Source organism: Coturnix japonica, chromosome 8, assembly GCF_054131305.1.
Source record: "Coturnix japonica strain WE chromosome 8, WE-NBRP24, whole genome shotgun sequence".
NCBI classification, from domain to species: domain Eukaryota; kingdom Metazoa; phylum Chordata; class Aves; order Galliformes; family Phasianidae; genus Coturnix; species Coturnix japonica.
This window is the reverse complement of record NC_140670.1, coordinates 29661230-29688852: the sequence shown is the minus strand read 5'-3', so window position 1 is coordinate 29688852 and position 27623 is coordinate 29661230. Positions and strand designations below refer to the sequence as shown.

The window sequence follows — 27623 nt, the reverse complement described above, 5'->3', positions numbered from 1 at the left end:
ATGTAATAATGACAAACGTATGATCTCATGCCCTGCTCACAGCGACAGACCTCTAGTAAAACAAAAAAAAGAGCTTTAAAAGCATTATCAGCTCCCTTTCCATAAAGGAGAATAGGCACTTTGAAAGAATATCTTCTGGTACTGAAAACACAGGAGCTTCTTGCCCGGTGTATCAGCCACTAAATCCAGACAATTGTTAGTCATGATTCTTTCTTTTTTAGCAGCTCTGCAGACATCTCCCTCATGGAAGAAGTGACTTTGCTGCACTGAACGACATCTGACCGCGGCCACATATAGCAATGTATCCAGCATCAGAGATGCAGGAGCTCCACTTTCCATTCAGACATTCCACAGCACAGCAGATCAAGCCAAGAGGCCCAATTCCCCTCATTTAGTGTCCAACACTTGCTGAAATTTCCAGGAAATCGGTATTTATACAAACTGTGCCAGAGTTCCTCCATACAAAGTCATTTCGATTGCACTTTGGAAAGAACCGTGTGGAAGCAGCAAAGAAAGAAAACCATTTCAACTCTACAACCCAAAAACAGACCCGAATTCATGCAAACACAAATGCCACTTGGTTGTCTCTCTCTATCGATAGCCTTATTTAACTATTTATAAACCATTCACAGATGCTTTTAAGAAACCTTAAGCTGCAAACATGGCTGAACACAAGAGGGAATTCTAAACCTTTGTGAGGATGTTTGTGCCTTGCTGGGGATCGTGGTCAATTATGAAGATCAAATATAGAACAAAAGCAATGCATTGGCACAGGCTGCCCAGGGAGGTGGTGGAGCCACTGTGGGATATGGCTGGTGGGGATGGATGGTTGGACTAAATGATCTCCGTTGTCTTTTCCAAACTTAATCTTTCTATGGCCCTATAATAAAACCAACCAGCTGCATGAGGCCAGCTGGCATCCCACTAGATGGAGCTGTGGCCTCGAGTACACCAGCTAGAAGTGTGGTCAAGCCTGACATTAATCCCACAGATGCACAAAAACCACTTACAGAAGTTAAATCCGTCTGCCCCGAGTTATATTTGTGCCTCACAACAGTATGCAAAGCACAGGCCTAAGGACACACCGTGGTCAGTGCAAGGACATCAGCAGCAAAACCAAAGTAGGTAGGTAGAAACCAAGGACAGCAACCCAGGGGTATCCTAGTGAGAAATAAACAAGGAACAAAGAGAATAGACCCACTTTGTGAATGATGCAAGCACTTGCTTTGAAATAAAAAGGCAGATGAAATAGAACTTGTTTGAAACACAACTTCACAGCTTCAGGGCTTTGGCTTTTTGACTTGTTAATGGAGCAGGGAAGGTAGGTAGGATATTACAACTTGCTTTTGCTGAGAGCTATTTGTGAGCATGCTACACACTATGGAACACCTGCAAAATACATTACTTCAACAGAAATCTCAAACATTAATTGACATCAATACAATGAACACTGCTAACATATTAAAAGAAAACCAACACAGCTCTGCAAGGTGTTCTACCTTGTATCAGAGATGCTGTGAAGCGCTGCAGCCCTTCAGCACTTGGCAGATCTTTGGGCACGTGCATTTTTCCAGCCATCCAACCCCATGCAATTACCTGCTGCAATCCAGGTGAAGTATTGGCATGTGGGGATAAACATAACCAAAACACGGCTGGTAGGAGAGAGCACTGCCAAGGACCTGGCTACAGAGGATTTCTTACCGTCATAGAATGGCACACAGCCCTTGTTTAAAAACTCATAACCTTACCAGCAATGAAGCTGAAGAGTTTCATTAAGCAGCAGCTTAAAAAAGAAGAGTGTGTTTAGGAACAGCAGTCATTGAGATTTGTTGAGAGACCTCGCATTTATTCTCTGAAATGCATATTTCAACAGGGAGTGGAAAAGCTGCTTATCCTGTTGTTTACCCATGAGTAATTATGCCATGATTTAATTTAGCTGATCACCTTGAGAACAAGATCACCCCATTCACTTCTCAAGGGCATCCAGAAAAACAGATTCAGTTTTTATGTTAGAATAGCGCCCAGTACTCTAATCGAAACCAGTCCTTACCAAACACACCAGCAATCAGATTGTTAACACAAAGGCCTGTTTTAAAGAGCCCTGTGGCAGCCAGACCCGCAAAGCTTACAGACATCTCACTACCTGAGAGATGCTCCATGAGCACGACAACGCATGCAATAGGCAAACACTATTTCAGGCAGCTTTCAATCCATAATGAAAACCAAATAAGGAAACCATGCTAACATATGGGACAGGCAACATTGGAGAGCCAACGTGATGCACGTACCAAGAAGCATTTTACTTTATGACCATTAAAACACAAGCATCCTTTAAGGCGGATGTGCTGTTCAAAGATGGAAGGCTCCATAAGGAGATGTGAAATGAATCACTCACAAAAAGTACTGTTGAAGTCTTTTAATAACACTAGGAAAATATCATAGTATTAAAATCCTGCTCTCAAAGGGTTATTTCGGTTGGAATATCTGTGTTTATAAACCAGACTTTTGACCCAGTTGCGTTTTACTTTTAAACCAACTACTCCTTTGCAATAGCATTTCCAGTTAAAACACAGCTAACCTATAAATACCTGAATACCACAGCACACACTGCGTGCGTGGGTTTTGTTTAAATCTTAGTGGAAATATTGGTAAATCTACTCAACACGGGGAAGCGAATGTCGATTTGTTAAGCGGGGGAATGTAATAGCCAGTAAAGAGTACATTGCATATATAATACAGAAGGAAAAATTATCATCTGGAGTATGTGAAATTACACGGATCTTTGCACCTTAAACCTATTAGAAGTTATTCTGTTGGCCAATACTAATCCGCTGAAGAAGCAGAACGTTGGTCAGAAGTCTAACGTTTCCTGTACCAGCACAGAGAGAATATAAGCAGTCCAATGCTGTTAAAAGAAAACATGAAATCCAGCTCATGTTTCTGGTTAGGGATCAATTTCTTCAGGAATTACTGTTAACATAACATCTTCGTTACCCCTGCGAACAACCATGTTCAAAGTACTGTCCTTTTTAATAATGTCACTGACATCAGAGGCTGAAGTTATCGACTGTCCATTGATGCTTATAATCACATCATTGTCCTTCAGGCCACCACTGAAAAGACAAAGGAACAACGAATTACTGTTAGGGCCATTTCATTACCCTCACTGTACTTTTCAGCCAAACTAAAAGGCACTGAGTATTTCCATTTTCACACCTGACAGTAGTCAGACAGACAGAGCAGGCCCCCAAAAAGCAAACAGAATTTATGTAGCTGTGCACATACTGCTTGGCAGCCATTCATATTTTAACCATACATCGATCTAACTCAGTCACCAGGAGCGCCTGGGTGCCTATAGAAGCCAGACACAACCAGACACCAACCAAATGGGGCTGGCCCAACGTGGCTCCTCTGCCCAGGGCTGCCCAGACTCCTTCTGGGACCAACACAAACGGGGTGCTGAGGGATACCATCAACCACAGCGCCTTGCCTGGTCTTGCACAACAATCTGGCTCCAAGTCATGGAAATATTAACCAAGAAACCAGATCAGACATGATTCAGCCCTTCAGCATAATCCGTTTTCACAAAACCACAGACCAGTCATAGGCTTCTTCCGCCCGCAGAAAATGCTTTACATGAGTGCCTCTTGTAAGCAGGATGCCTCGGCCAACGTTGTCAGCCTGCTAACAAATCTGCTTGCCTACTTTTAGCTGTGGCTTTCAGCATTTTCCTCAGAGAATCCATCCCTGGGTGTCTCACACTGGTAGGCTCCTGCTCTTGACTCAAATCCCCACATAAGCTGCTGCAGACTCCCCTGAATATCTGCCCAAATGGAGCATCTCGAGTTTGCCTTCACATTGCAAGGCTTTGTTACCTCACTGTTTCCTACCTAACGTCCTGCTCTCACCTTCTGCTAACTACTGTTATCACTGCAATGTTTTTTCCTGCTCCTTCAATTTGGAACTGCTCATCAGGGCAATTAACATGTGTTATTATTACATTACATCTCGTATTGACAAACAGGGATCATCCAACCATCCCCTTGTGATCAAATATAGTGGCACCAATCAGCTTTCTGCCTATGTGTTTGGTGCTACATTTGCTTCTTCGCTGCCACAAATTTATGTCTTTCTTAAATGATCTCCAGTTGCAGAAAATGGACAATGTTTCCTATTTCCTGCTCTGGATCACTGAGCAATTTTGTATTAACCAAACTCTAGAAGGTAGGCGCTGCCAACATGAGACAGCCAGCCCAGTCCCGCTGACTGGAGGCCTTCAGCAAGGCACCCCGTGAAGCATGGCACTGAGCAGTGCCTTTGAGGTTCTGAGCAGTGCTGAGTAACACTGAGGAAAATATCAGCTGGCCAAACCCAAAAGCTCTTCCCAGCAGCGTTGCTCCTGGAAAGGTCTCACGTAGAGCAACGTTCCATGCCAAAAGATCTCACCTCAAACTGAGGTGCATCAGGATTTGCCATTAGCAAGCACAGAAGAAGCCAGCCACATCCTTGCAAAGCAGGAGCAAAATGTCCCCCCTTGCCCTCACACAGCAGTGACCTGCAGGGCTGCAGGAGCACGTACAAGCCATCAGCTCCAACTCATCCCTGGCATTGGTACATCAGAGCTCTTGGAAGCGATGGCTGAGAAAAATGATTTTCATGCTCCCCGACTCCTCGCCCTTTCAGCTGGGAACTCTGACAGGGCTTTGCAGCAACGTGCTGGCACATCTACATTATTGCTGATCAGGGAATGAACGAAAACCACAAGCTGATTTCAAGCTGACGACCTAATAGCTATCAGATGGTCGCAATTCTGTTCATTTAGCTTAACCAGGATAGCCAGCTAAGCATGGAACATTCCCTCCATCAGACAGTGGCAGTGGTTTTGAGAGTAAAGCGCTCCAACTTACGCTTCAGCTGGTGTTTCTGGAATGACATCAATAACGTAGGCCCCAGAGACAACGTCAGGAAAGTCTTTATGGCGATCTTTCAGCTCTCTAGCTTTGCTGGAAAATGAAGAAGCATCCATAAGAATATTGTGCCAACATGGGGGAGAAAAGCATGGATTCTTACTCAGTTAACATTTACCAGCTGGGATATTTTACACATGTTGATGTGACACCTCACAATTCATTTTAACCCTTAAAAGTATATCAAGAATTATCACACTTTTCCATGCAAATGGCTTTTACTGCTTATTTCTGGCAGTAGAAAAGACCAGCTTTTTAAAAACTTGGACTTTAGTTCTAGAAGATTCAGAACACCTAAAAAAGCCTCCAGTTTTCAGTGCTTTGTCATGCTACTGATCCTTAGGCATAGTGAAAGGCAAACTGATGGCTTGCTCTACTAGGGAAAGTAGTAACAGTCCATCTATCGTAGCCTAGCACACACACAGAGTGTTTGTTGATCATTCCTATTAACATAACCTGCTCTCTTCTGGTTTGAGTTTGAATAAGCAAAGTCTACCAGAAAGCTTCATTTCACATTAAGTGATCTTAATCAAAACCATTTCCTACAAATGAAGCTATGCGTGGAGCTGCTGCGATCCTTGACCATGGTGGCAGGGCAGGATAGATAGCAGCAGCAGCAGTTGAACCAGGACAAATTAACAATTGCTACATCTTCTCTTATAAAGTGCTAAAGAAAAAAAAATCAAAAGCCGGGGAGCTGTTGGACAGCAGCTCATACAGGAGCCCATAGAGGAGTCCAACTGTGTAATGGACACGGCAACAGAAGGCAAGAGAAACTGGGAAGAGTTGGCATCAGCACTCTTCTGCCCCTTCCTGTAGACTGCTAGCTTGATCCAAACCCATGTGAAATGAACTCAGTTCAGCAAGATAAGAACTATTTTCCCACTTTTACTTACCTAGGAGTTAGAGACATCATTCGTATGCCAATGTATTTCTTTTTGGTTATAGCCTTTCCTACAAAAAGTAAAACAGGCCTTCATCAGTGGCTCTTATCAAACAGGGAGCCTTGGGGGCTGTTGGCTCTCTGTTGGATCACTATATTAAATCTATCTAACAGCAGTTAGACAGAGGTACATTACCTTTAGCTTGTCTGTCATGGGATTCAGTTAGGAATTTCTTGATTTTATCAGATGGAATAGCAAATGAGATCCCAGCCGTAACCTTTAGTGTGTTAATTCCAATGACTTCACCATCCTGGGGAAAATGAGGAATTGCTGTTAAAGGTGAAATGCACATCTCAAAGTGAAAGGGATTATTTCTTCTGAGCAATCACAAAGACAAAGGTGCAAAACAATTCTGTAGCTGGGCTTGTTTTCTGAAGTTCCTTTTCATAGAGCCATAGAATTGCTTGGGTTGGAAAAGACTCTGAAGATCATCAAGTCTAACCACAATTCCATCCCATTTCTCTGAATCACCTACTGATACGAAAAGTATTCTAAATGTTTTGGAAAACCAAAAGCTCTTCCCAGCAATATGACTCCTGGATAAGCTCTCACATGTAAGAGCATTCCATGCCAAAAGAGGATTTCACCCCAAACAGAGGTGCACCAGCACAGCCAGTAGGTTTCCCATTAGCAAGCACTGACGTGCTGGGGCCAGGACAGAAAAAGGCTCTGGATTGAAAGAGCAAACTATCCAACCACAACTTTTAAATGGCAGGTTACTAGAGCTGCAGTTGTTTTGCAAGTCAAGTAGAAAAAAGTTGCCAAGTTTCCAGTGCAGAGCCTCTGAGAAGCTCCTATTCCCCTTCTGGGGCTGACAGAGCTCCTGCACAGCCACCTGGTTTTGCACCCTGCTTTGCTGTTCTCCTCTGGGCTCATCCACAGCTGCTGTAAGGAATCTGACTGCTTCCTACAGAACCAGCATACAAAGCTTAAGGTGCTCATAAACACATGGGGTTTCCTACCCTGTGAACGTGCTTCAAAATAAAAGGAGGGCACACATTTCTGAACCATTAAACTGAGCTTCGGTTTGCAAGAAACTGAATTTTCAGCTGCATGGTATACACCAAGTGCAAACACCTCGCATTAAAAATGAACTTCTTACTTTTCTTGCAAAGCACAGGCAAATTATTTGGGCATTACAAGTAGCCCGAACTATGCAAAGTGTAAACACCTACATATTGAAATCATGGCGTAGTTTGTGATTTGACAACAAAAACACAGACAAGTGATTAGTAAGAGCCATGTGAATTTTGTGTAGCCGGGCAAACACTGAAAGCTCTGAATCACACTTGCGGTGCTCTTGTTTTTGTTTTTAGACCAGAAAGTAACAGGCTTCACACTAAGCAAACAAAGAATCTCTTACCAGGTTTACTAAGGGTCCTCCAGAGTTTCCATACTGCAAACAAACATGGGAAAAGCAGGTTTTAATATCCACACTTAACTCATAATGAGCAAAATGTTCAAGGGATTTTTGAAATGTTTCTGTAGCAGTTTTTCCATTATCTATTAAAGATACACAGTGAAACACTTACAAATCCAAACCATTACTTAACACGCACTTAACATCCGTCCTTTTTTTGCATTTCAATTCTCCTTCTCTTGCCAGAGTAACCTAAGTAAACTGGGACTTCTCATTGGTTTTAATAGTAGCAGACTGGCAGCATAGAAGACTGTAATACGGCTTGGGAGCTGCAAGCAAACATCCCTCACAAGGCCAACAGTAGACAAAAGCTATTGTTCTGCCTTAATGCTGAAACAAACTTGAGTTCTTAAGCTGAGCGTGGCTTCTTTCTAGAAAGCATGACAGATTTTGAGGAGAAACTCATTCAGCAAAGAATGCCTCCTCCTCCCTTACAGGCTGTAAGAAGCTGAAGGGAAGGCAACCATTGAACTTGGTGTGGTCCCTTTGGGGGTTTGGTTTAATAACAATCAGGCACTGCTGCACCGCAGATGTCCGTATTTGCGAGGATGAAAGAAAAGCCAGCTATGCTCACTGTTCTTAAGAACCGCATTACTGGAGGAGCTTTCAAAGCAACTATTCCAGAAATTTGAGAGCCCAAAGAGCCAAGGCTCAAGGCAGGACATACATTGATGATGGCGTCCGTCTGAATGTAGTCCATATCGGAGTTGCGGAGCCCCAGCTCCTTTCCTCCGCGCTGCGTGGTGCTAACAATCCCTGTCGTCACCGTGTTTTGAAGGGAAAATGGACTTCCAATGGCAACCACAAACTCTCCCGGCCTCAAGTCTCCAGACTGACCAAGCAGAAGGACTGGCAATTTACCCTACAAATGGAAGGAGATTAAGAAAAGAAGAAAAATTCATACACCATTAGGACATTACTATGCAGGTCAAAGAGAAATAACTGTTCTTTAATGGAGTAGAAGAAAAAAAAAAAACACTTGAAGAGTGCTTTTTCCACAACAGGTCCCCATTCAAACCAAATGGTCCCCATTAAAAACAAATGAAGACCAAAGGAATATTTGTGTATTGCCGTACAAAGCAAACATTTGGCGATACCAGGAAGGAGCTGTTCCCAACAGCTTCTTGAAGTAATTAGCCAACAGCTGTTGATGTAAAAATAATATATTCCTTAAGAGTGAATTCTAGAGGGAGTCATGAAAGCAACAGCCAGGGCGTATCAAACAAACATGCATGTAGTTAAAAGCATTTCATATTCCCATAAGACATGAACTAACGTTTCATCTATTGTTCAGTAGACAACTAGATTACCTCCCACGTATCTAGGTGTCTTGTGAAGATGTGAGGATTTAAAGACTTCCTAGTATTTTCTTTTTATGACAGTAAGGGATGCCATTATTCTTTCCTTTCAAGATCTTATCTTGAAACATGAACTATCACATAATTAAAGACTTTCCCCCCCGAGACAGAAAACATTCCTAAATCCAGCATCAACACAGAGCGCTGCAATTTACAGCAATTAAAAAAGAAGGAAACAAAAAAGCAACGGCTGAACCTAACACCCCTATCAATGCAGTGGATAAACTCAGCATCGTTTCTCCAGGACATCTGAAGAGGTTGGACAGCAGATGGTTCAAACAAGACCAGTAAGTCCCCTGAGAGCAGTGAGCAGATAATGGCAGCGAAGTCCCCCTGCTCACTGAGTAATTAAGGCCATTCTGAAACAGACTGTATATCAAAGAAATGTTCTGCACTGATGCATCATCCACCTGCACAACATGCCTTGGGTTTGCTTCATGTTTTTAAAAGCCAAGTCTTCACTGTTTCAATGATGTTACATATTTTTAACTGTTTCATGTTTAACCTGCTGTCTAAATGATCCTGACTACCACGACACCAGATCATTATCATTACTACCAGTGGATTAGGACATGCATCATTTGAGGCTTCAGTTTAAGCATCTTGCAGGATTTGAGAGGTACTGAACCCCAGATGGAAACAGAAGTCTCCCAGGACAGATCATTTGCTTGGTAAATTTAACTTATAAGATAGGTTTCCTCTATGCCCATCCAGCTGAAAAAATCCTTTCCTTTGCACAACAAGATCAGCCTCCAAAATACAAGGCATTAATACAAACTTCCAAAATAGGTGACTGCTCCTAGATGCAGTAAATGCCCCACATATGGATTAACCTAAACCCAGTTTCCAATAAGTGGGTAACTTCTAATATAAAAGGGATATCTTCAAGATTTTCCTCAGCTTTTTCCCTAAAATGAAGTTACAAATTGGCTTAATAGTTATTCTTGTTGCCATTTATGTCTTCTTGGAAGCCAGCAGAGGTGCCTTTTTAGCCTGTATTTATTCCAAAGCATGCAACTTACACGCCTAAAAAGTGTAGGGGATTGTAAAAGCAGACAGTGTGCTTACAGAGCAAAAAGGCAAGGCAGCATTTAGTATGTCCTGGTTATTTGTACATACCCCAACTCAATAATAACTTTGCTTTGGAAGTTAATAAAAGCTGAATCCCAGCTACACTTTAGCAAAAAAAGAGAAAATATTACACATATTTGATTTGGAAAACAAGAGCTGGCTCTAAGATCATTTTTAGTCATCAGCAGCTTAAAAGACTGTACCAATAAATCACCCACAGGGATAAAAATCCACTGAGCAAAACTGAACCAAACGCACATTGCTTTGTGTTTTCCACTGTTGGTTTTATGTCAAGTGTCCGAGGAGATGCACAGTGTCCAAAAGTAAAAGCAGGAGACAGCAGTTTTGTCACTATATGCTGCCACACGTTACAGCTCCAAGATTTAACCAGCTTCATTCTGAGCACCCTTTATCCAACCGCGTTACAATTCCAACAGCACCACTGTGCTCAGATGAACATATTGTTTTAATAAAACCCATTGCCAAACCCCAGACAAGATCAGATGCTCTACGGAAACTCCATCTTTCAGTCTCAAGACGACAAGAAATAATTAGCCAACTGCTTGTTCAACAGAATCACTTGGAAGAGCAACAGAACAGGCAATGCAATAAAGAAATATTTCATCGGACAGCAATCCCAAATTTGTAACCAAACAGCACCATCCCGGGTCAGCTGTGCTGAGCAGTTCATAACCTCAGAGCACAGCCCCAGCTCCGAGGGCTCCCCCAGCACAGGACAGCAGCAGCACAAGGAGCTGTGCTGGAAGCACACAGCTCCATATGGGTATTGTTTGCACAGAGGGAGCACCCTGGCCCTTCCTTGCCTCCAGATGCTATTAAGCTGACGTAGCACGTGTTTTCAAGATGCTGTTGATCCAGAAGTGCATCTCTTTCTGGCACTGCTTTGGAAAAAATAAGAAGACAAGAAGTGGCCAATGCATGGAAAGCAGATGCTTTATAAAGAAGGAGGGCATCTAAGCAGTAAACGAAACAGACAAGGGACTGTGCAAAAAATATCTTCTCTTTCATTAACAGAGACAGCAGATGGGTCGCACGCAGAGCTGGGTTTTATACAATCTTTCTCAGTTACAAAAACAGTCACAAAGCCAAAAGTCGCGTTTGGCGGCAGAAAGGAAAAACACGGGGCAGCCTCTGACTAACACAATTATTTCTGATTGTGCTGAGTTTTCAAGCCCGTGCCTATACTAGTCAGGCCTCAGTTCAAAGCCCAGCACTGCACAGATTGGCGTGGGCTCTGTGTGATTCAGCACGCCTTCTGGAATGAGTTAGGGCTAACCTCTCGTCTGCTGGCAGCAACAATCCACTGCAAAAACCGCCATGCTCTGCACATTGTGACATTCAGCTGTATAAAATATGCCCCCTGTGCAGCACCTTTCTAGAAGGGACGTCACCTAATGTAAAAATGCTTTATCTCGAGAGATTTTTCCTAATATCCAACCCAAACCTCCCCTGGCACAACTGGAGGCCATTACCTGCTGTCCTACCAAGCATTTTCTTATCATTAACAGCACTGTATGTAAATATTCCCATCAGTACCTCTGCAAGTACATATCAAGGAGAACTGATTGTGATGAATGTATCTATAACTATACCACATATATTCTAGTGGTTTTAAACTCGTGAGCTTGCTCCCTAACAGCATGACGCAGCTGCAAGTCTCTACTCAGCTACAGGTTCGCCACAGCAGTTAATTAAAAACCTATGCCAACCAGCATGCCCTGCAGTGCATGAACACAGAGCCAGAGGCACCCAGCACCTAAACCCAGCTTTCCCAGTGACTCACTCCATGACCTTGGGCAACACATAACTTGCTTGCTTTCCTTCCATCTTTCATTGGATTAACCCTCGGGCTCCTGCTGGGAACGGCACTGACTCAACAAGACAGATCTGCAAGCACACAGAAATAGGACTAAACATGCAAACCCATAAGTGGCACATGACTCACTGTTTACACCCAGCCGGAGAGGGAGCCATTAATTAGTGCTAATATTTTAAGCCTCTCTCATCCCGAAGCGCTCCACACATTTTAATATAGGGTTTTGACTCGAGCCCTGGGTAAACAGAACTCCCACGAGATGTGGCTTCATCCAGCACCAAAATGCAGCCCACTGCATGTGTTGAAGAGCAAAACACACAGCCAGATGTTCACCAGGGACAGCAGGAGAGCTGGAGTCAGGCACAGGACAACCACCAATAGTTTCAGTCATCAGTGACTGCTTAGTTGGAAGCCTTCCCTACACAAAGGGTGTGAATCTGCCTCTATGCTGGCACTGAACGAGAGCAAACCCCACCTCTCTACAACCATCTCCTTCCATCAGGGATGTGCAGTGAACACTTCACAGTTCATTAAAGCAGTGAAGAGGAGACAAACCTTCCGGGCTTTACTTCTCTTAAGGAGTGACAGGTTGCCTTCATGCTTTCCATGTTTAGGTGGAAAAGAAGCAGATGTTTGTATGATGCTCTAATTCAGCTGTAAGCAACCCTGGCAAAGCAAGCAGCTTCACTGGGAACTGCATTCTGTTCTCATTAACAGAACTATTTAACTTTCAGAATACGTTACGGCAAAACAAAAACATAGGCCGTGGGCTTATGAAAATGTAGAGTGTCATCTATGATCTTGGAGCTATTTGACCAAATGCCAAAGAAAGCGAAAAACCCCAACTTGAACACATTACAAGACTCCAAAAGTATTTCATCGACAGTCAGAAAAACAAAACCGAGTTGCCTTATCTAAATATGGACCATGGGAAGCTTGAAGGAAAAAAAAAAGGCCAAGCACTGTCTTGCCATGTCTCTGGGACTTCAATGGCCTGGCAAGGCACTGCTGCTCTCCCTTGAAATAAATAGTAATGACGAAAGCTCTGTCCCTTGCAAAGGCTGTTCTCAACACGTGGGAAGGGTAGCACACACAACAGCATCCTCTTGTTCTTCAGATGGAAATTAAAGACCTTTTAGTCCCTATCCCTATGCTGCCACCCAACCCAAGGAGCAGCAGGGAGATCACACACAAGCTTTTCCCCATGCTGTCCGATTTCCACAGGTCCCAAGTGCTCCTGCAACCAAGATGAGGGCTTCCTTGTGGGAGACTCCAGAGGAAGCAATGCAATATCCAGTGACGGATTTCCAAGTCAAAATGAATTGGAGAAAAGCCACTGACATCTGGAATTCAAGTAGTTTGGTTTCTAAAAATGCGAGCTATTAGAATACTGATACATAAACAGGAACGCTTGCTTCCCAGCTTCCTGCAGTGTGTACACACACGGAGAGAGGCAAATCCCCTCTGACCACAGCCATACAGAGGCTGCATTGCTTCATGAAACCACCAAAGCAGTGAGGGCAGGAGGCCCTGTTGACTTAAGAGCGTTGAAGCGAGTGGCTGAAAGTTTGATGTTGGAAAGAAACATGAGCAAAGAGCTGAAACATTACCGCAAAGCAGAGGTGCAACAGCAACTCACTGCTGCTGTATCGCTTGGGTGCCAAACCCTTTCTAGGAATATAGAAGCACGCAGATCTGGTTGCACTGAGAAATGAAAGCCTTCATACCTTGGCATGTTTTCAGTGATCTGGGGGCTATGTCAGCCAGAGGTGAATGCCTTATGGCTGGTTTTAATGTTGCAGAAAGATGGGCCCCAAAAGTGCCGTTCATAGGGACCAACCCACGGGCAGAGGCAAATCTGTGGGGTGAAATGGGCTCCCCTTTGGAAGAATACTCTCCACTACTGTAAGCCACATGGCCTTCAGGATTAACACAGCTGTCCCCCAGTGTGCTGCCTACTTTCAAGACATCAGCAAATTGCTGTGGTTTTCAATTGACACAAGAAATCACAGAATGCCTTTGTTTGACCTTAAAGACCATTGAGCTCCAGTCCACCCTTACCATGAGATGGCTGCTCCAGACCCATCCAACCTGGCCATGGGCACCTCCAGGGATATCACTTCTTTTTTATAGACTGCAAACATAAACCTCTTTGAGAACTGGAAGAACAATCCCAGCATTTCTGTTCCTCACTAATTTGATTATGTTTTCAAATGAGAATTTCATCAAGGAAACTGATCACTCTTGCTGGTGCCTGGATTTCACCATCCTCTTGAATTCCCTGCTCCACTGAGCTAAACCAAATCACATTTAGAGACGGCCTTGGCCAGATGTTCATGGCTTAAAGAAAAATACAGTGCATGCTGCTGCAAAATCTGAACGGCTTTAGGAACACCAGCTAACAGCCCCAACTCATACTTCAGGCCCAGCTCTGTTCCTAACCACAGAGGCATTCTTCAGCCTTCAGATCCTGCCTTAACACGCCACAGAAAAAATAAGAAAGAAAAAAAAAAATGACATCTTTGATGTCATCTTCAAACAATATGTTCTAAAAAGACTTTGCCTCTCAATTGTTGGGGGTGGTTTTCATGCTGTATCTAGACTTGTAATGGGTTATCTGTACTGTCACATTGACTTCCTCAGTCATCAAATAAATCGGAACTCAAGAGCTTCTCCTCAGATGAAACAGGCAGGGTTAACGAGGAGCAGCACATCAGGCAGTTGTGCAATGGATAGGATGCTTACCAAGCACACAGCAAACTACGGCTATCGAGTCCTATTTTGCCCAGTTTAGAGCAGAGATCTGACAGCTCATCTCCTGCTGCCCAAATGGGTGCACCCAGTTGCCATCACACAAGCAAGGCAGCAGAGCCCACTCCCTTTTGCAGCTCAGCCTCCAGGCACCAGCTCTGCCCAGCATTTCATTGGAACGTGCCGATCCCTCCCCAGCACATCAAGAAACCTCCCGCTGATGTTTTGTTGGGTGGTTCCAAGACAGAAAATGTTCCCCGAGAGAATGTGCAAACATGTATGAGTGAGCTGGGTTGCAATGCTCACAATCTGAAGCATGCGCTGTGCTGGCAGCTTCAGAAGCCAACACATCAAGCCAAAAACACCATCTTGTCTCCTCAGTTAGCACGCTGTATTCAGAGATTTCTGCATAAATAATACCTCTAAAAGACACTGCTGATCAGAATCATCTATTCTTGTCTGTTCTGTGGTTGAACTGGAAGAGGATTATACCTGGGAGTGATAAACACGTGTAGAATGACCTGCTGATGTGCTACTCTCAAAGGAAGGCTACAGTAACATCCAAAAGCTAAAGTTAAAAGCTGAGTATCTGATCTTGAAGCCCAACCAGAATCACTCCTGCTTAGCAGCACTTTCCACCATCAGCATGAAATCTGTTTGCCTTCCCCTTTTTCCAAGCCACTCTCCAGGCTGCAGGCGCCTGGCTCTCCCTGGGGCTGTGCCCACTGCTGCTCTGCAGAAGCTTCCCTGGGTCCTTAAGTGCTCACTGTTTGCACAAGTGAGGCCTATTAGCTTTTTTTTATATAAATGTACTCAGGCTCTTCCATCAGGCATTGTAGTGCCAGGGAAATTTTGGAGCCATTTCTTCAGGGTGTCAGATAACACAAAACTCAATGTCTGCTCCCTCCTCATGGCCTCAAAACAATGTGTTGCATCAGCTCGGTGCCTCCTCCCTCCCTATCTCTGAGTTACCAGCTTCTCCCTTCTCTGAAGCTCACTTTCATATCACTTCTTTAATCCTCAACAAAGCAGGAAAACATTTTGGGGATTTTATTTTCTTTTTGGCCATGCTGTTGATAAGAAGCTTTTATATAAGAAAAACCTGACAGAGCCTTTAAACAACAAAGGTGGTGGGGGAGCAACCTTTGGGTCATCCAAGAGTTCTGCACCAGGCGTCTGATTCAGCCACGAACTCTGGAACAAACACTTCTGCCTCACCAGGGAATAGCTCTGAACTAGAGCAACCCTGCAAGGTCTACATGTTTCTGAGTCACGTGTTTCAAACAACTGCTCGTCAGCTTTGGAGGTCATTAACTAGAAAGCCCAAACAAGGGAAACCAACACAAGCAGCACCTCAAGCCATCACATGCATCTGTGTTATGCAGAAGTGTTTCAACACCAAGATTCCCCATGCACTCCATATGCACAACCATGTGACAACTGTTCTGCTGTTGCAGGAGGCAGAATAGCCCTGAGAGCCACAAGTCTGACACTGCTGAAGGCTGTAGGAGGGGAGTTCAGTTCTGACTGAACTTTTGTTCTGGTTTGTGCTGCTTGGTGCTTCTTTGCATGACACAGAGAGCCCCTAAGATAAACCATTACCAGCCACAACCTTGGCTTTGAAGAAATGCACACCCATCGGGTTTGCTTCCAGATCTGTCAAAACTCAACACCAAACCACTGCTCTTTAAATTAGCCACAGAACATCCTCTTTTCTGAAACAAAGAGGGATAAAACGCATCTTGCTCACTGCCTTCACTCACCTGAGCATCTATTTTAATTAGTGCAATGTCAGCTTTCTCATCGACGTCTTTAATTTTAGCTTCGTATGTTTCCCCATTCTTCAGCTCCACCTTCACCCTGTTCTTGTTGGTGACCACGTGTGCGTTGGTCACTATCAGCCCATCCTCAGAGACGATGAAGCCTGAGCCACTGGCAACAGGGATCTCCCTCTTGGAGTAAGGAAGTCTGAAAGACAAAGGGAATAACAAACATTTATTGGCAGGACCACAAACAGTGCACAGCCAAAAAGGACAGGGTAGATTTTAATGCTTTAAAGTATCTGCTATTACTTTCTGTCGTTAATAAGGCAATGCACACGCATTAGTTTAAACTGGGGTGGGGCTTTTTTGTTGTTGTTGTTGTTAGTCTTTTTTTTTTATGCCAGGACTCTTAAATTAATTCTTCAGCATGACACGTCTATCAGCTCAGAGCCCTCTTTGCTGCTGTCTCACAGTCAGCTGTTTGCAGGAATACAAAGTCAAGCTGGGCATGGTGTTTACTTGCGGAATAACTCGATGTGAACCACAGCAGGAGCGATCTTCTCCACCACATCTGCTATAAAGTTGTATTTGTGCCGCAGGCTATTAGGGTGTTCTTGGCCTGAAATAGAAACAGAACACATGTCATGAGTTCTTCAAGTGACAGGGGAAAGATCATTGCAAAACACCTGAATTGAAAGCACTGTGTGGGTCTCTCTCCCTTCCTTACAAGTCGATTGCAGCACAACCCTTGGCCTGCAGTTTCCTTTCTGGCTTTCTGCGCAGCAAGCTCTGCTGTTACAACAGTAAGCTCCATGCAGACTTCTCATTTCCAATGCACACAGCTGGGCCGTGGGGCTACAGATCTGCTGCACTGGCATGTCAGCAAGCTGCAGCACCCTGCATGGAGCAGCCCCTGCTTCAGCTCTTAAGTGATAAGGTCATAATCCCTACCTAAGCCTAAAGCAGCTGCTGGGAAAGGTTAAGGTGGGTACGAGGTTTGTGCTGCCTTCCCAGTGAGACTCAAAGCCCAGCCCTTCCCAAGCACAGACACAGAAGCTCCACGCATTGCCCTTGGTCCACCAGCCTGATGGAGGAGCAGATCCTGTGCACTTTGGAGCTCTGGAACCACCCCTAAAGCCATAAAAATAGATACACACATGAAAACAATGGAAACACAAAGCTTTGCATTCCTGGGCAGTACTGGAACACAAAAGCCCATGGTCAGTGAGTATTCAAAGAGACGTCACTGGGATTTCCAAAAGCAACTGGATGCTGAGCTCCTATTGTAGCCAACAGAAAGAAAACCTCTCTGCACCATCAGATGTCTAAAAATCTCTGGAAAAAAACAAGGCAGGTCTGACACAGCTCCCCCTTCTCACAGTTCAGGGATAGAACTTATGTTAAACTGGGAGCAACTAAGCAATCTGGCACCCTAAGGAGCAACAAATGTCACATATCCATAGAAGAAAGAAAGAACATCCCCTGTTGTCAGTACCTCCATCTTCTGTTATACACGTACAGCACAGTGATGATCTATGTGACTCGCAGATGAGCATTACGTGCCATGCTGCCCCATCCATCCCTACCATTTGGCTCCTAAATCTGCAGATTAAAGCAATAAGCAGCTTGGGGATGCTGCAGGTACTCGTGACAGCTTAACAGGAGGATTTATTTGCAGAACCCTGGGAGGCATGGGACTGTACTCTGAAACCATCCCGTTATCCATATCTGAACCACCTGCATCATCACCTGACACCAGACCAGATAAATCTGAACATCTTTACTTAGGTGATAGAAAAAAATATATACATATTCAGTTTCAGTGGAATACTTTAGGAACGAATTGGTGCCCTTAACCAGATACTGGTTTGCTTCAGAGTGAAAACCAGGTTTCAGTTGACTTTAACACCAGCTGGCACGGATTGCCCTCAGGCAACGATGCTCAACCCAACCCAACCCCTTACAAACCTGTCTCCCCATTCACACCTTCCCGAGCACCTCAATTGCTTCTAATGTGATCAGTGAGCGACAACAGCAGCCACCTCATCTACTAACAGTTCGGACGCGTTAATCTGATCAACGACCCAAGAATGCCCATCAGAAAAGCGGTGCTCCCACCTATTTTCCTCTAAAGCACCGTCTGACTCGTGCTTAAGCGGCGATAGTCGGCTTTAGCACCAGAAAGGCAGAAGGATTAACAACCTGATTAGCCAACGCCTTACCCACGGGATTTACAATTCTCTTTATTAGAAACACCCAGGAGAACCGCATCATCGCCATGCCCGAAGCTGGCGATGGAAACGGGACTTTTAGGAGGCTGTAAAAGAATGAGAACCATTCTGAGAATGAATTTGAATCCATTCGCTCCCATCAAACAGGAGCTCAGACAGATTATCAGGCTGGATTAACGTGACGTGGGGATAAAACGCCACGGGGCACGGCCGTATCCATCAATACCCCTTTTTGATCACCGCTTCCAAAATCATTTTGTTTTCGTTGCAATGCTGCAGGCATTTAAAGGTCACATCCTGCCCTTGGGAAAGAGCTGCCACAGATTGGGGGGGGGAGGAACTGCACAGGGAACACAGCTTTTATTTTAATGCCTCCAACCTATTTTTCTTTTGGCATTTAGCTGTTGGAGAAGAGCTGTGCATGGTGAGACTGCTAATACACCATCACTTTGAGCCTGGAGCTGCAATGGCCAAGATCCGAGCAGTGATGCTCTTCTGCATAGAAACCAGTGTGGGCCGCCCCAGACGAACTGAGAGTGAGAAGGTCAGAATATGGGACTGCGAAAAAAGTTAGGTAATAAATACTGATTCATGGCATACTGACCTAAAAAGCTTACACCACTCACCACGCCTGTCCTTCGCTTATGTATCAGGAATTCTTGCATTGTGTAACACGGGTTTTGCAACAGCTCTTGACTGAGTGCCCACTTAAATGGAAAACACACCTTTTTTTTTTTAAAGCAAATAAACAAAAGTCAAAGTACTATTCAGATGGATCCATTGAGGAACGTTAGCAAGAAGAATCCCTCAGAACTGGTCTTTAGCATCGTACAAAGAACATAAAATCTACAGGAAATAGTAAAATAATTGATGTTGAAAAATTTGTTAGATTTCTCCCCTTCTGGAGTTATGTTCCTATTAGACCCATTTTATTACTTTATGGGTATTCTGGTTGGTTGGATGTTCTTTTTTAAATATCAAGAGTTGGGCTTGAATAAAGCTCTAGTTCCCAAATACCTTCAAGGCTTCAATGTTCAGATCTCTGCAGCCTGCTCTCTGCCTATTTATATGCTGTGATCACTTGTTTTGTATCGTTTTTATTGAACTATTGCACAATGCCCCCAAATGCCCACAAGCGCTGTTAAGAAACTTTCATTAATGACATTAATAAGATGATTGTTGTGCATTCAGTTAATGACCAAACGCTGCCTAAGAAAACACAAATAGGTTACAGCATGAAATATTCCCAAGGCAACTACATTTTCAAGGACTTCAAAAGGTGTGTTGGATGCCAGCCCCTGAGCAACAAGGAGAAACCTCTGCCAGCTGCCATTAATGGCACTAATATCAGTAAACAAAGTGCTGAAAGGAAAGGCTGAATCCCAAAAGTCATGGAAAAAAAGCACAAGGAGGCTGTAAACAACTGAAATAACATGGTTTCACGCAGAGGAGCCAAAAAGCATGCTAAGATCTAGGTTTTCATTGCAATGAACAACAGTGGCAATGATGCTTTAATGTTGATACCAATGCTGCTTTTGGTAATATTCTGAGCTAAGCTGAAAAGGAGATCTAGCAGATGTCACCTCTCCCCTTCAGCTGTAAGAGCTGCATCTGCTCACACAGGTGTGTCCACATCTCATGAGCTTCATAGGAAGCTGTAGCAATGGATCTTCCCCCCATTAAGTTTTCCCACCACACTCAGACTTTCAGCTCTAACAGATAAAGAGAAGGTCTCAAGTTTCACACTTGGCCGTAACACAACTAATCTGTGGGCAACCGAAAGCCAGTTTCTGCCTTGCAGGCTGTAATCAACCCAGACATCTTCACCAGCTTTTTAAAGTCAAAAAGCTCTGATTCAGCCTGGACTGAAGCCTTCCATTTCTTTAAAACCTTAACTCCCCTAAAGATTAATAAACTTCCCATGAAACAAAAGTCATCTAGACAAATACCAGGAACAACACGTATATTGCAAAGACTGCTGCAGAGGATGCTCCTGTGCAGAATGTGGGGAGGGTGGAGCACCACCTCCCAGTTCACCCTTAAAAGTTATTCACTGAACAAGCTCTACCCTCCATCTTTCCTGGGGAGCCAAATTAAAGCATCCTTTGGGCTTGCTCCATGCCAGCTCTGAGCACTGAGAGGACTCTGTGTTTGAGGCTGGGCTGAATGGGGCTTTGGGCAACCTGAGCTGGTGGGAAGTGTCCTTTACCTATGGCAGAGGGTTGGAACTGGATGACTGTTATGGTCCCTTCCAAGCCAAACATCCCTATAATTCTATGACTGGCACCCCATTCACCAAACCCACTGATACCACCCTGAGTAGTGAGATCTTGGTGTCCAGGATCCAATAGCAAAGCCTTGGCCCCAGCACTAGTGGGGCTGGCAGAACTGGTGACTACTGACACAAAACACAAGAGCATAAGGTTTGATATGGAGAACTTCCACCCTCCCAGCAACACTCCAGCCAATGGTGTTTGCACAACTCCTGTTGATACTATATAGGAAAACGTTAAAACCTCTGGCACTGCTATGGAAATAGAAAGAGGAGGAAATGTGCTTAGAACGGTGCTATCAGCACTGCTGGAGAGACAGAAGGAAAAAGTGATGTACGGGATGATGCTGCTGCCACTTCTTAACATAAAACTGCAAGCCTAAACATTCCACTTCCTATTCAAGATGCCAAGAAAGGATATTACGCAATGAAAATAGTAGGGAAAGAAACAACACTACGTGTTGCAAGCAATCTGTGCTCAGGAACAGCTCTGAGATCAGAGGAGGGAAGTTTGAGAGGTCTAAACCACAGAACCATGGTAATAAAACCACCATTACATCAGTATTATTTTTCCTGCATAATCAAAGGAGAAAGAAACAAAACGTCACTGATTTCTGAGAAGAAAGTCTATATCACTGTGACACCCCCAACAACAACAACAATATTTTCATAGCATCATATGAGGGCGATGTGAAGCACCTGACTCTACCAAATAGTGATGTGAACAAACCCAGCATTCACTCAGCACATCTCTTGCAGCAAGAGACCGAGGTGAGGATGGGAAGCGAAGTTGCTTTTTGGCATGAATGCAACTTGCACCAGGGTGATCTGAGCTCTGAGCACCTGATGGAGCTGCGGCTGTTACTTGAAGGATGATTCCTTTCAACTGAGTGTGGACAGACCAGACTGTGGGGCACCCATGGCTCCAAGTCCCACAGGAACAACCTCAGACTGAAGCACTTGAAACAAACATAACACAGCCATAACTCTCCCAATGTATTAGCAGAAATATACGACCGAAAGCTCCGTAGCTGGTGGGGATAGAAGCAGGGGGAGGCTCCAGCAGCCCAATCCAACACAAGAGGAAGCAACATCTCTCTATAAACACAGTGCAAGTGAGCTCAGCTCCTGCCAAGCTGCTGCAGGAACACACTGTCCCCAAGCACTGCCACACAGTGAGGAAAGTGATGGGGACAAGCGATGGGGACAGCAATGCACGGTGCTGCTTGGCTGTACCCGGCCCCAAAAGCTCAGAGCTTTTTGGAGGCACTGGATTTCATTTAAATAAATGGAAATTAAATACTAAAAAGAGCAGCAATTCAGGATGAGGGAAAAAAGTGCCAAGCTCAAAAAACAGCATTAACAGCAGTCCTGTCTGAGATGGAAACACTAAGGAATATAAGTCAGGTTATGGAAAAGAGTCTGCCTTATTTCCTGCCGGCAGATGAAAAGAGTATTTCAGGCAACGGGTTAAGGCAGCCGTGCTATTCTCTGTCTGCCGAACGCTGAAAATACAGCAGATGAGTCAGGAATTGCTTCTCCATTGCTTTTTCCAGCGCTCAGCCCATCGCATGGACGGAGCCCCATACAACCCAATGAGACAACAACGAGGCGGTAATCCCCGCACCCCGCCGGCCACCAACAGCTGCCTGATGCTGAGCATCCCCTCCTGGTTATCAAAGCTTCAAAGTCTCATTCTGAGTATGTGAGAAACGTTTAGAGTGCCCCGAGAAAAGACAATTGCTTAATTGCCTTCTGCTCGCAGAAGGCCGGGTAAGAAGACACCGGGGAATAAAACGCTCTTGGGTTTTCTGTTGTATTTTGTTTGCTGTGTTTTAAACTACGTTTTCTCCAACAAGAACCCTTAAAAGCCCCTCGTTGGATGCAGGCTCTACAGCCAGAGGAATTGGTTGTCGCCTCTTGGCAGCAGCAGGACTCTTCCCATGGTGAAAGCAGAGAAGGATCCAACCCGCAGACAGAAAACCCCAAGCAGCCATAAGACCTACATAGCATCCCAAGCCTGGGATTTCCTAATCATACAACACGCAAATCCAGCGTATCTCCATCATAAAGGCCATAAAGCATCCACATGCCTGTACAGCATTCTCTTTCCCAATGCAGATTTGAGGTATGAGGGTCCTGAGGGCTGTGTTCGGTGCTTAAAATTAACATCACTAGTAACCCGTATCCCATCTTTGAAAGCAAGACTTAAGCCTCCTGCTACAAACGTGAGGGCAATGTCTTCACCTGCACACAACCAATGCATTATGCTGTAGCCCTTCAGAGTAGCTGAGAGTTGAATTTTACTTACATTCTGCACTCTGGAGCAAGCTGGGAATCACAGTGACCTGCATCCAGGAGGCAGACCCAAGTCTCACTGCCTTCCCTACATCTTCAGCACAGCCTCCATGCCCACACTGCACACCCACTGGTGCCTATCCATGGCTCCTGTGGCCCTGGCATGGCTATGAGAGCAAGGAACAGCCCTGATTTGCCACAGCAGCCACATTCCACAGTGCCCCACTGTCTATTTGTAGCGCCGTTTTCTTTTGCTCTCAGCTCACATAAACTCAACATTTGAAAAATATTTTCCAGCTTCTCCTATTTCTTGGACAGCAGATTCTTTCCTCTGACTGCTGGGGAGGCTCAGCCCCATCCCATCCAGCCTCCTTAATGGGCTCCTCTCCTGCTTACTCACAGCTCTCAGCACTCCTCAAGTACCTTTACATCTCAAAGCTCAGGAGATGAAAGCATGGAACCCTTCCTCATACCTCCAAGTCCACACTCCTGTTTGAAGTCGGAGTTCCTCCCAGCTCCTGGGAAGACAATCTGTACATGGGAGAGGGAGGAGGTGAGACCACAGCTCCCACCACCTCCCAGCCCCCCCTCCCAGAGCACAGCACTCAGCTCTGGAGGAGTTTTTCATCCCTCGCTGGGAAATTGCTTTTCTTCTGGAAATACGTGGCTGTTTATTTCCACTGCACTCAGCTGCTTTTGCCTCCCTCCCATCCTCCTGCTGCAGAAGGGGAGGCAGAGGATGCGTTGAGTCCTCTGGACCACCCAGATGTGAACACAGAGGGGCCTAAAGCCACCTCTAGGGTCAGGAGCCTCTGTGCACACAGCCCCTTCCCAGCCCAGCTCATTTCACACGTGCCAAGCAACCTGCAAAGCTCAGAGCATCTCTCCAGCACGCGTGTCCACAGTCATCCTTAGGGAAACAGCTGGGAGCCTGATTCACAAGAACAATATCTGCTCTCCTCTTGATACATCTCTGGCTTCTTTCCTGACCTCCCCAGAATGCTGAGTCTCCCTTCCTGCCCTGATTACTCATCACTGCACATCACAACGCTGCCAGAGCGCTTGGCCCAACCAGCACTGCAGGCAGATTTTAAGCAGCTGCTACTACTTTTCCCCCATTCTTTGCTGCGTGGATTTCATCCTAAGCTTGTTCTGTCGTTAAGGGCTCAATTAATGACAATTCTAATGACGTTAGTCACAAAAGGTCAGAGGAAAGTTGGGAGCCGAGAGCATCCAAGAGGAACTCTGCTGTTCCTCTTGGTTAAAGGTCAGAAAAGGAACTGGGTTCATCTGTGTGCAGCTCCCAGAGCAGGACATAGAGTAACACAATCATTGAATCCTTAGGAGTCGGAAGGGACCTCTCACTGCCATCTGGCCCAACACCCCTGCAATGCACAGGAACACCAAGGCTCCCATCAGGTTGCTGAGGACCTGATCCAGCCTCACCTTGGAAGTCTCCAAGGATGGAACCACGTATCTGGGCAATCTGTTTCAGATTCACTACCCTCACTGTAAGAGATTTTTGGAAAAGACTTTAAAATCAAGCCCAATCATCAACCTATCACCACCAAGCCCACTGTCCAAGAGGAATGAACAACTGAACCATAGAATCACCGAATGCCTTCGGTTGGAAGGGACCTTTAAAGATCACTGGGCTCCAACCCCTTACTGTGGGGTTCAGTGCCCCCCAGCTCAAGCTGCCCAGGGCCCATCCATGGCCTCGGGCACCTCCAGGGATGGGCACCCACAACTCTGCACAGCAGCACCAGCACCTCACTGCTCTTATTACTGAAAAAAAAAAAAAAAAAAACCCAAATCTTTTACCTTAAATCAGCTCTAAATCTCCACCTGTTACTATGAACCCACAGAAATATTTTATCAAAGATAACGCCACTCTGGAAAACGGGCACGAGGAGGTGTTCGAGGCCAGGTTAGACAGGGCTCTGGGCAACCTGATCTAGTATTAAATGTGGAGGTTGGTGGCCCTGCCTATGGTGGGGAGGCTGGATTTATGATGCTTGAGGTCCCTTTTAACTGTCCCTACAGCAGGCAGCCAGCAGCCAGGCTGGGTCAGTTCACCTCCAGCATCCTTCATGCAGCATAGAGGGGATGCCCACAGCTCACAGCCTAAATTCTGCCCACACAGAGCAGAACAAGGTGTAAAACAATGCTATCAGTCTAATGAATTGAGAATCGCCGGGGGGGGGGGGGAGGGGGAAGGAGAACAACATCACGAGGCATTTTGTTACACTGCAGGTCAGGAAACTGTAGCGTGAAAGCTGTGATTGTGTCGGGCATTAAATGCCAGCTATGTTTCCAGGAGCACAATGCAGCTCTTACACAGAGGGGGGGCAGCGAGATGGAAAATGGGTGGTATGGATGGAGACGTTGGGAGCTGGAAGCTGTACAGCAGGACTGGGCCCTTCTCCCTGTCCTGCTGGAGGGGGGAGGGAAGGTGGAGAAAAGATTACAGCTGCTGCTAAACGAACTGGCTCAACCCATACCCTGAGGGTCAGTCCGAAGGGAAAAGGCGCTACTCAAACCCTTCTGCCACTCAGAAATAGGCTTAACTCCTGTTAATTAACGAGCACGTTTGCACCGAGTGTCTCGGAACGAAGGCGCAGCTGTAGTTGAACAGATTTAATCCGATGGGTGTTAGGAAGACAACCTGCAGGCTCAACCTGCACCGAGCAAAGTGAGAGCAAAGCCTCAGCGGTACGTAACAGAATACAGCAATGCCGGAGGAAAACCACGCCACTTGTTGCTGCTGGAGATGCTGTTGCTTCTGGACGGTGCTTCAGAAGCACTGAAGTCAGCCTCAGTGCTGTTGGGATCCAAGTTCGGATCCTGTCCAGCAATCCTATTATTAATGAGCAGCGCTTTGCTAAATCGGGCACAGGCGGACAGTGCAGCCACTGCCTGCGCTCAGCCCTAACGGCGGCTGCATTCCTGGCTCCATTTCCCATGGCATTACACGGACACAGCGCTCGGATGGAAGCGCACTCAGTATTTCACAGCATCGCTGGAGCTGGAACTGCCCCTTAAAGGCCATTAGGTCCAACTACCCCGCAATGCACACAGACACCCACAGGTGCTCACTGCCCCGTTCTCTGACCTCGGGTGCTCGCAGGGACGGCCCCCCACGGCATCCCTTTTGGAGGCAAAGGAAAGCAGGGCACAACGGCCGATTTTCCGAGCGGGACGGCGGATTCTTTCCCCCTGACACTTGGCAGCCTCGGAGCGCCGCATTCTTGCTCCGCTTTCTCACCGCGCTCCAACCCCGACCCGAGCCAAGGTCCTCCCCCCTGGCTCCGCGCACCCTCGCCCCTTACCCTGCCCGCAGGCTCCGCGCTGGATGGCGATGATGGGCGGCTGCCGGAGCCTCTCTGCGCGGCGGCTGGCGGCCCGCAGCTGGCAGGGGCTGGCGTAGGTCACGGCGTCGCTCCCGCACACGGGCTCGGAGCTGGCGCACACGCATCGCCCGACGGCCGCCCGCTTCCTCACCGTGCCCGAAGCGGGCACCCCTCCGCCGGGCGGCACCGAGCAGCGCAGCCCTTCCCCGCACTGCGGGCCGCCCTCGCTGCCCCCGCACGGCTCTCCCTCCTCCGCCCCGCACACGCGGCAGCAGCCGCACGAGTCCAGCACGGGACCGCCGGGACAGGAGGAGGGAACCGGGGGGCAACGGGAGCGATCGCAGCGTTCGGGGCAGGTGGGCGGCGGGGGGGCGGCGAGCAGCAGGGCTGGCAGCAGGGAGAGCAGCAGAGCGCTAAGACACCACGGCGGCAGCATCGCGGCGGTGGCGACGGAGAGAGGCGGCGGAGCGGGATTTAAGCGGCGGAACGAGGGCGGCGCGGGGGGCGGGGCGGCCAAGGGGACAGCCCAGGGGTGTCGAGACCCCTCCGGTCGGGGTTTAGTGGATGGAGGGGGGTGTGCTATTTGGGTGTTAGGGAAGAATTCGATTGGGAATGAGCGGGCAGCCCTGGGAGTGCGGGATGTGCCGCCCCACCAGGAGCAGCGATGTGGCACTGAGAGACATGGCCGGCGGGCACGGAGGGGTCGGACTTGGGGGTCTGAGATGTCTTTACAGCCTTCATGGCTCTGTGCTCGTGGTCCCCGCGTTTACGCCCTCGTATTACAAATACCACCGCAAAACACGGGGGGGAAGGACGATGCTTACCGGACTGCCCGGTTATCCGAGGGCACAGAAGATTGATTGCTGCGCTGCAATCAGAGCCGCTCACAGCTGTCCTGCGCTCCCTACGTGGCAACAAAAGAGGTTTCAGGAGAAATTATTGCAGAAACGACCACAAATAATAATATGCCACAATGCACAAACGCCCCGACCTGCATCGTTAAAGTTGTTGTCAATTATAAAGAATGGTTTGAAACTGTCCACGCATTGATTTTTCTTCAAAATCACATATACAGGAGTTGGACTCAGTGATCCTTGATAAGACTCTTCCAAATAGGGATCTTCTATGATACGTAGCATAGATATTATAGCAACATTTCTCCCAGCTGTTGCTTATGTATCCATTACTTATCGGCTGCTTTTGACCAGCTCCCAATTTGATATAAAGATAAGCTCTGAGATGAGCACTTATCAGCACAAATATGTAAGAAATTCAAGTGTGGAGTGACCGCATCAGCTCCCATCTGCCCCAGCAGTGCATTCCTCCAGCCGCCCCACCCAGGCATCGTGCATGGCATC

At 46.3% G+C, this 27623-nt stretch overlaps 1 protein-coding gene across 1 annotated transcript; it reads right to left on the bottom strand.

The window, feature by feature from the left end:
• Positions 1 to 2401: 2401 nt before the first annotated feature.
• On the bottom strand, positions 2402 to 26713 carry HTRA1 (HtrA serine peptidase 1). The gene is made up of 9 exons (XM_015867610.3): positions 26245 to 26713; positions 16631 to 16730; positions 16112 to 16316; positions 7999 to 8193; positions 7275 to 7307; positions 6047 to 6161; positions 5864 to 5921; positions 4908 to 5003; positions 2402 to 3113 (listed from the first exon to the last, which is right to left on the bottom strand). The coding sequence occupies exons 1-9, from the start codon at positions 26699 to 26701 to the stop codon at positions 2945 to 2947; spliced, it is 1428 nt and encodes a 475-aa protein (XP_015723096.2). The 5' UTR covers positions 26702 to 26713; the 3' UTR covers positions 2402 to 2944.
• Positions 26714 to 27623: the final 910 nt, after the last annotated feature.

Excerpts from the sequence above, each read along its gene's own strand:
- HTRA1 (XM_015867610.3), bottom strand. The coding sequence starts at position 26,701 with ATGCTGCCGCCGTGGTGTCTTAGCGCTCTGCTGCTCTCCCTGCTGCCA. Across the intron at positions 16,731-26,244 it reads GCGCGGAGCCTGCGGGCAGG|GCCAAGAACACCCTAATAGC; the intron begins GTAAGGGGCGAG and ends TTTCTATTTCAG. Across the intron at positions 6,162-7,274 it reads GAGGACCCTTAGTAAACCTG|GATGGTGAAGTCATTGGAAT; the intron begins GTAAGAGATTCT and ends CATTTTCCCCAG.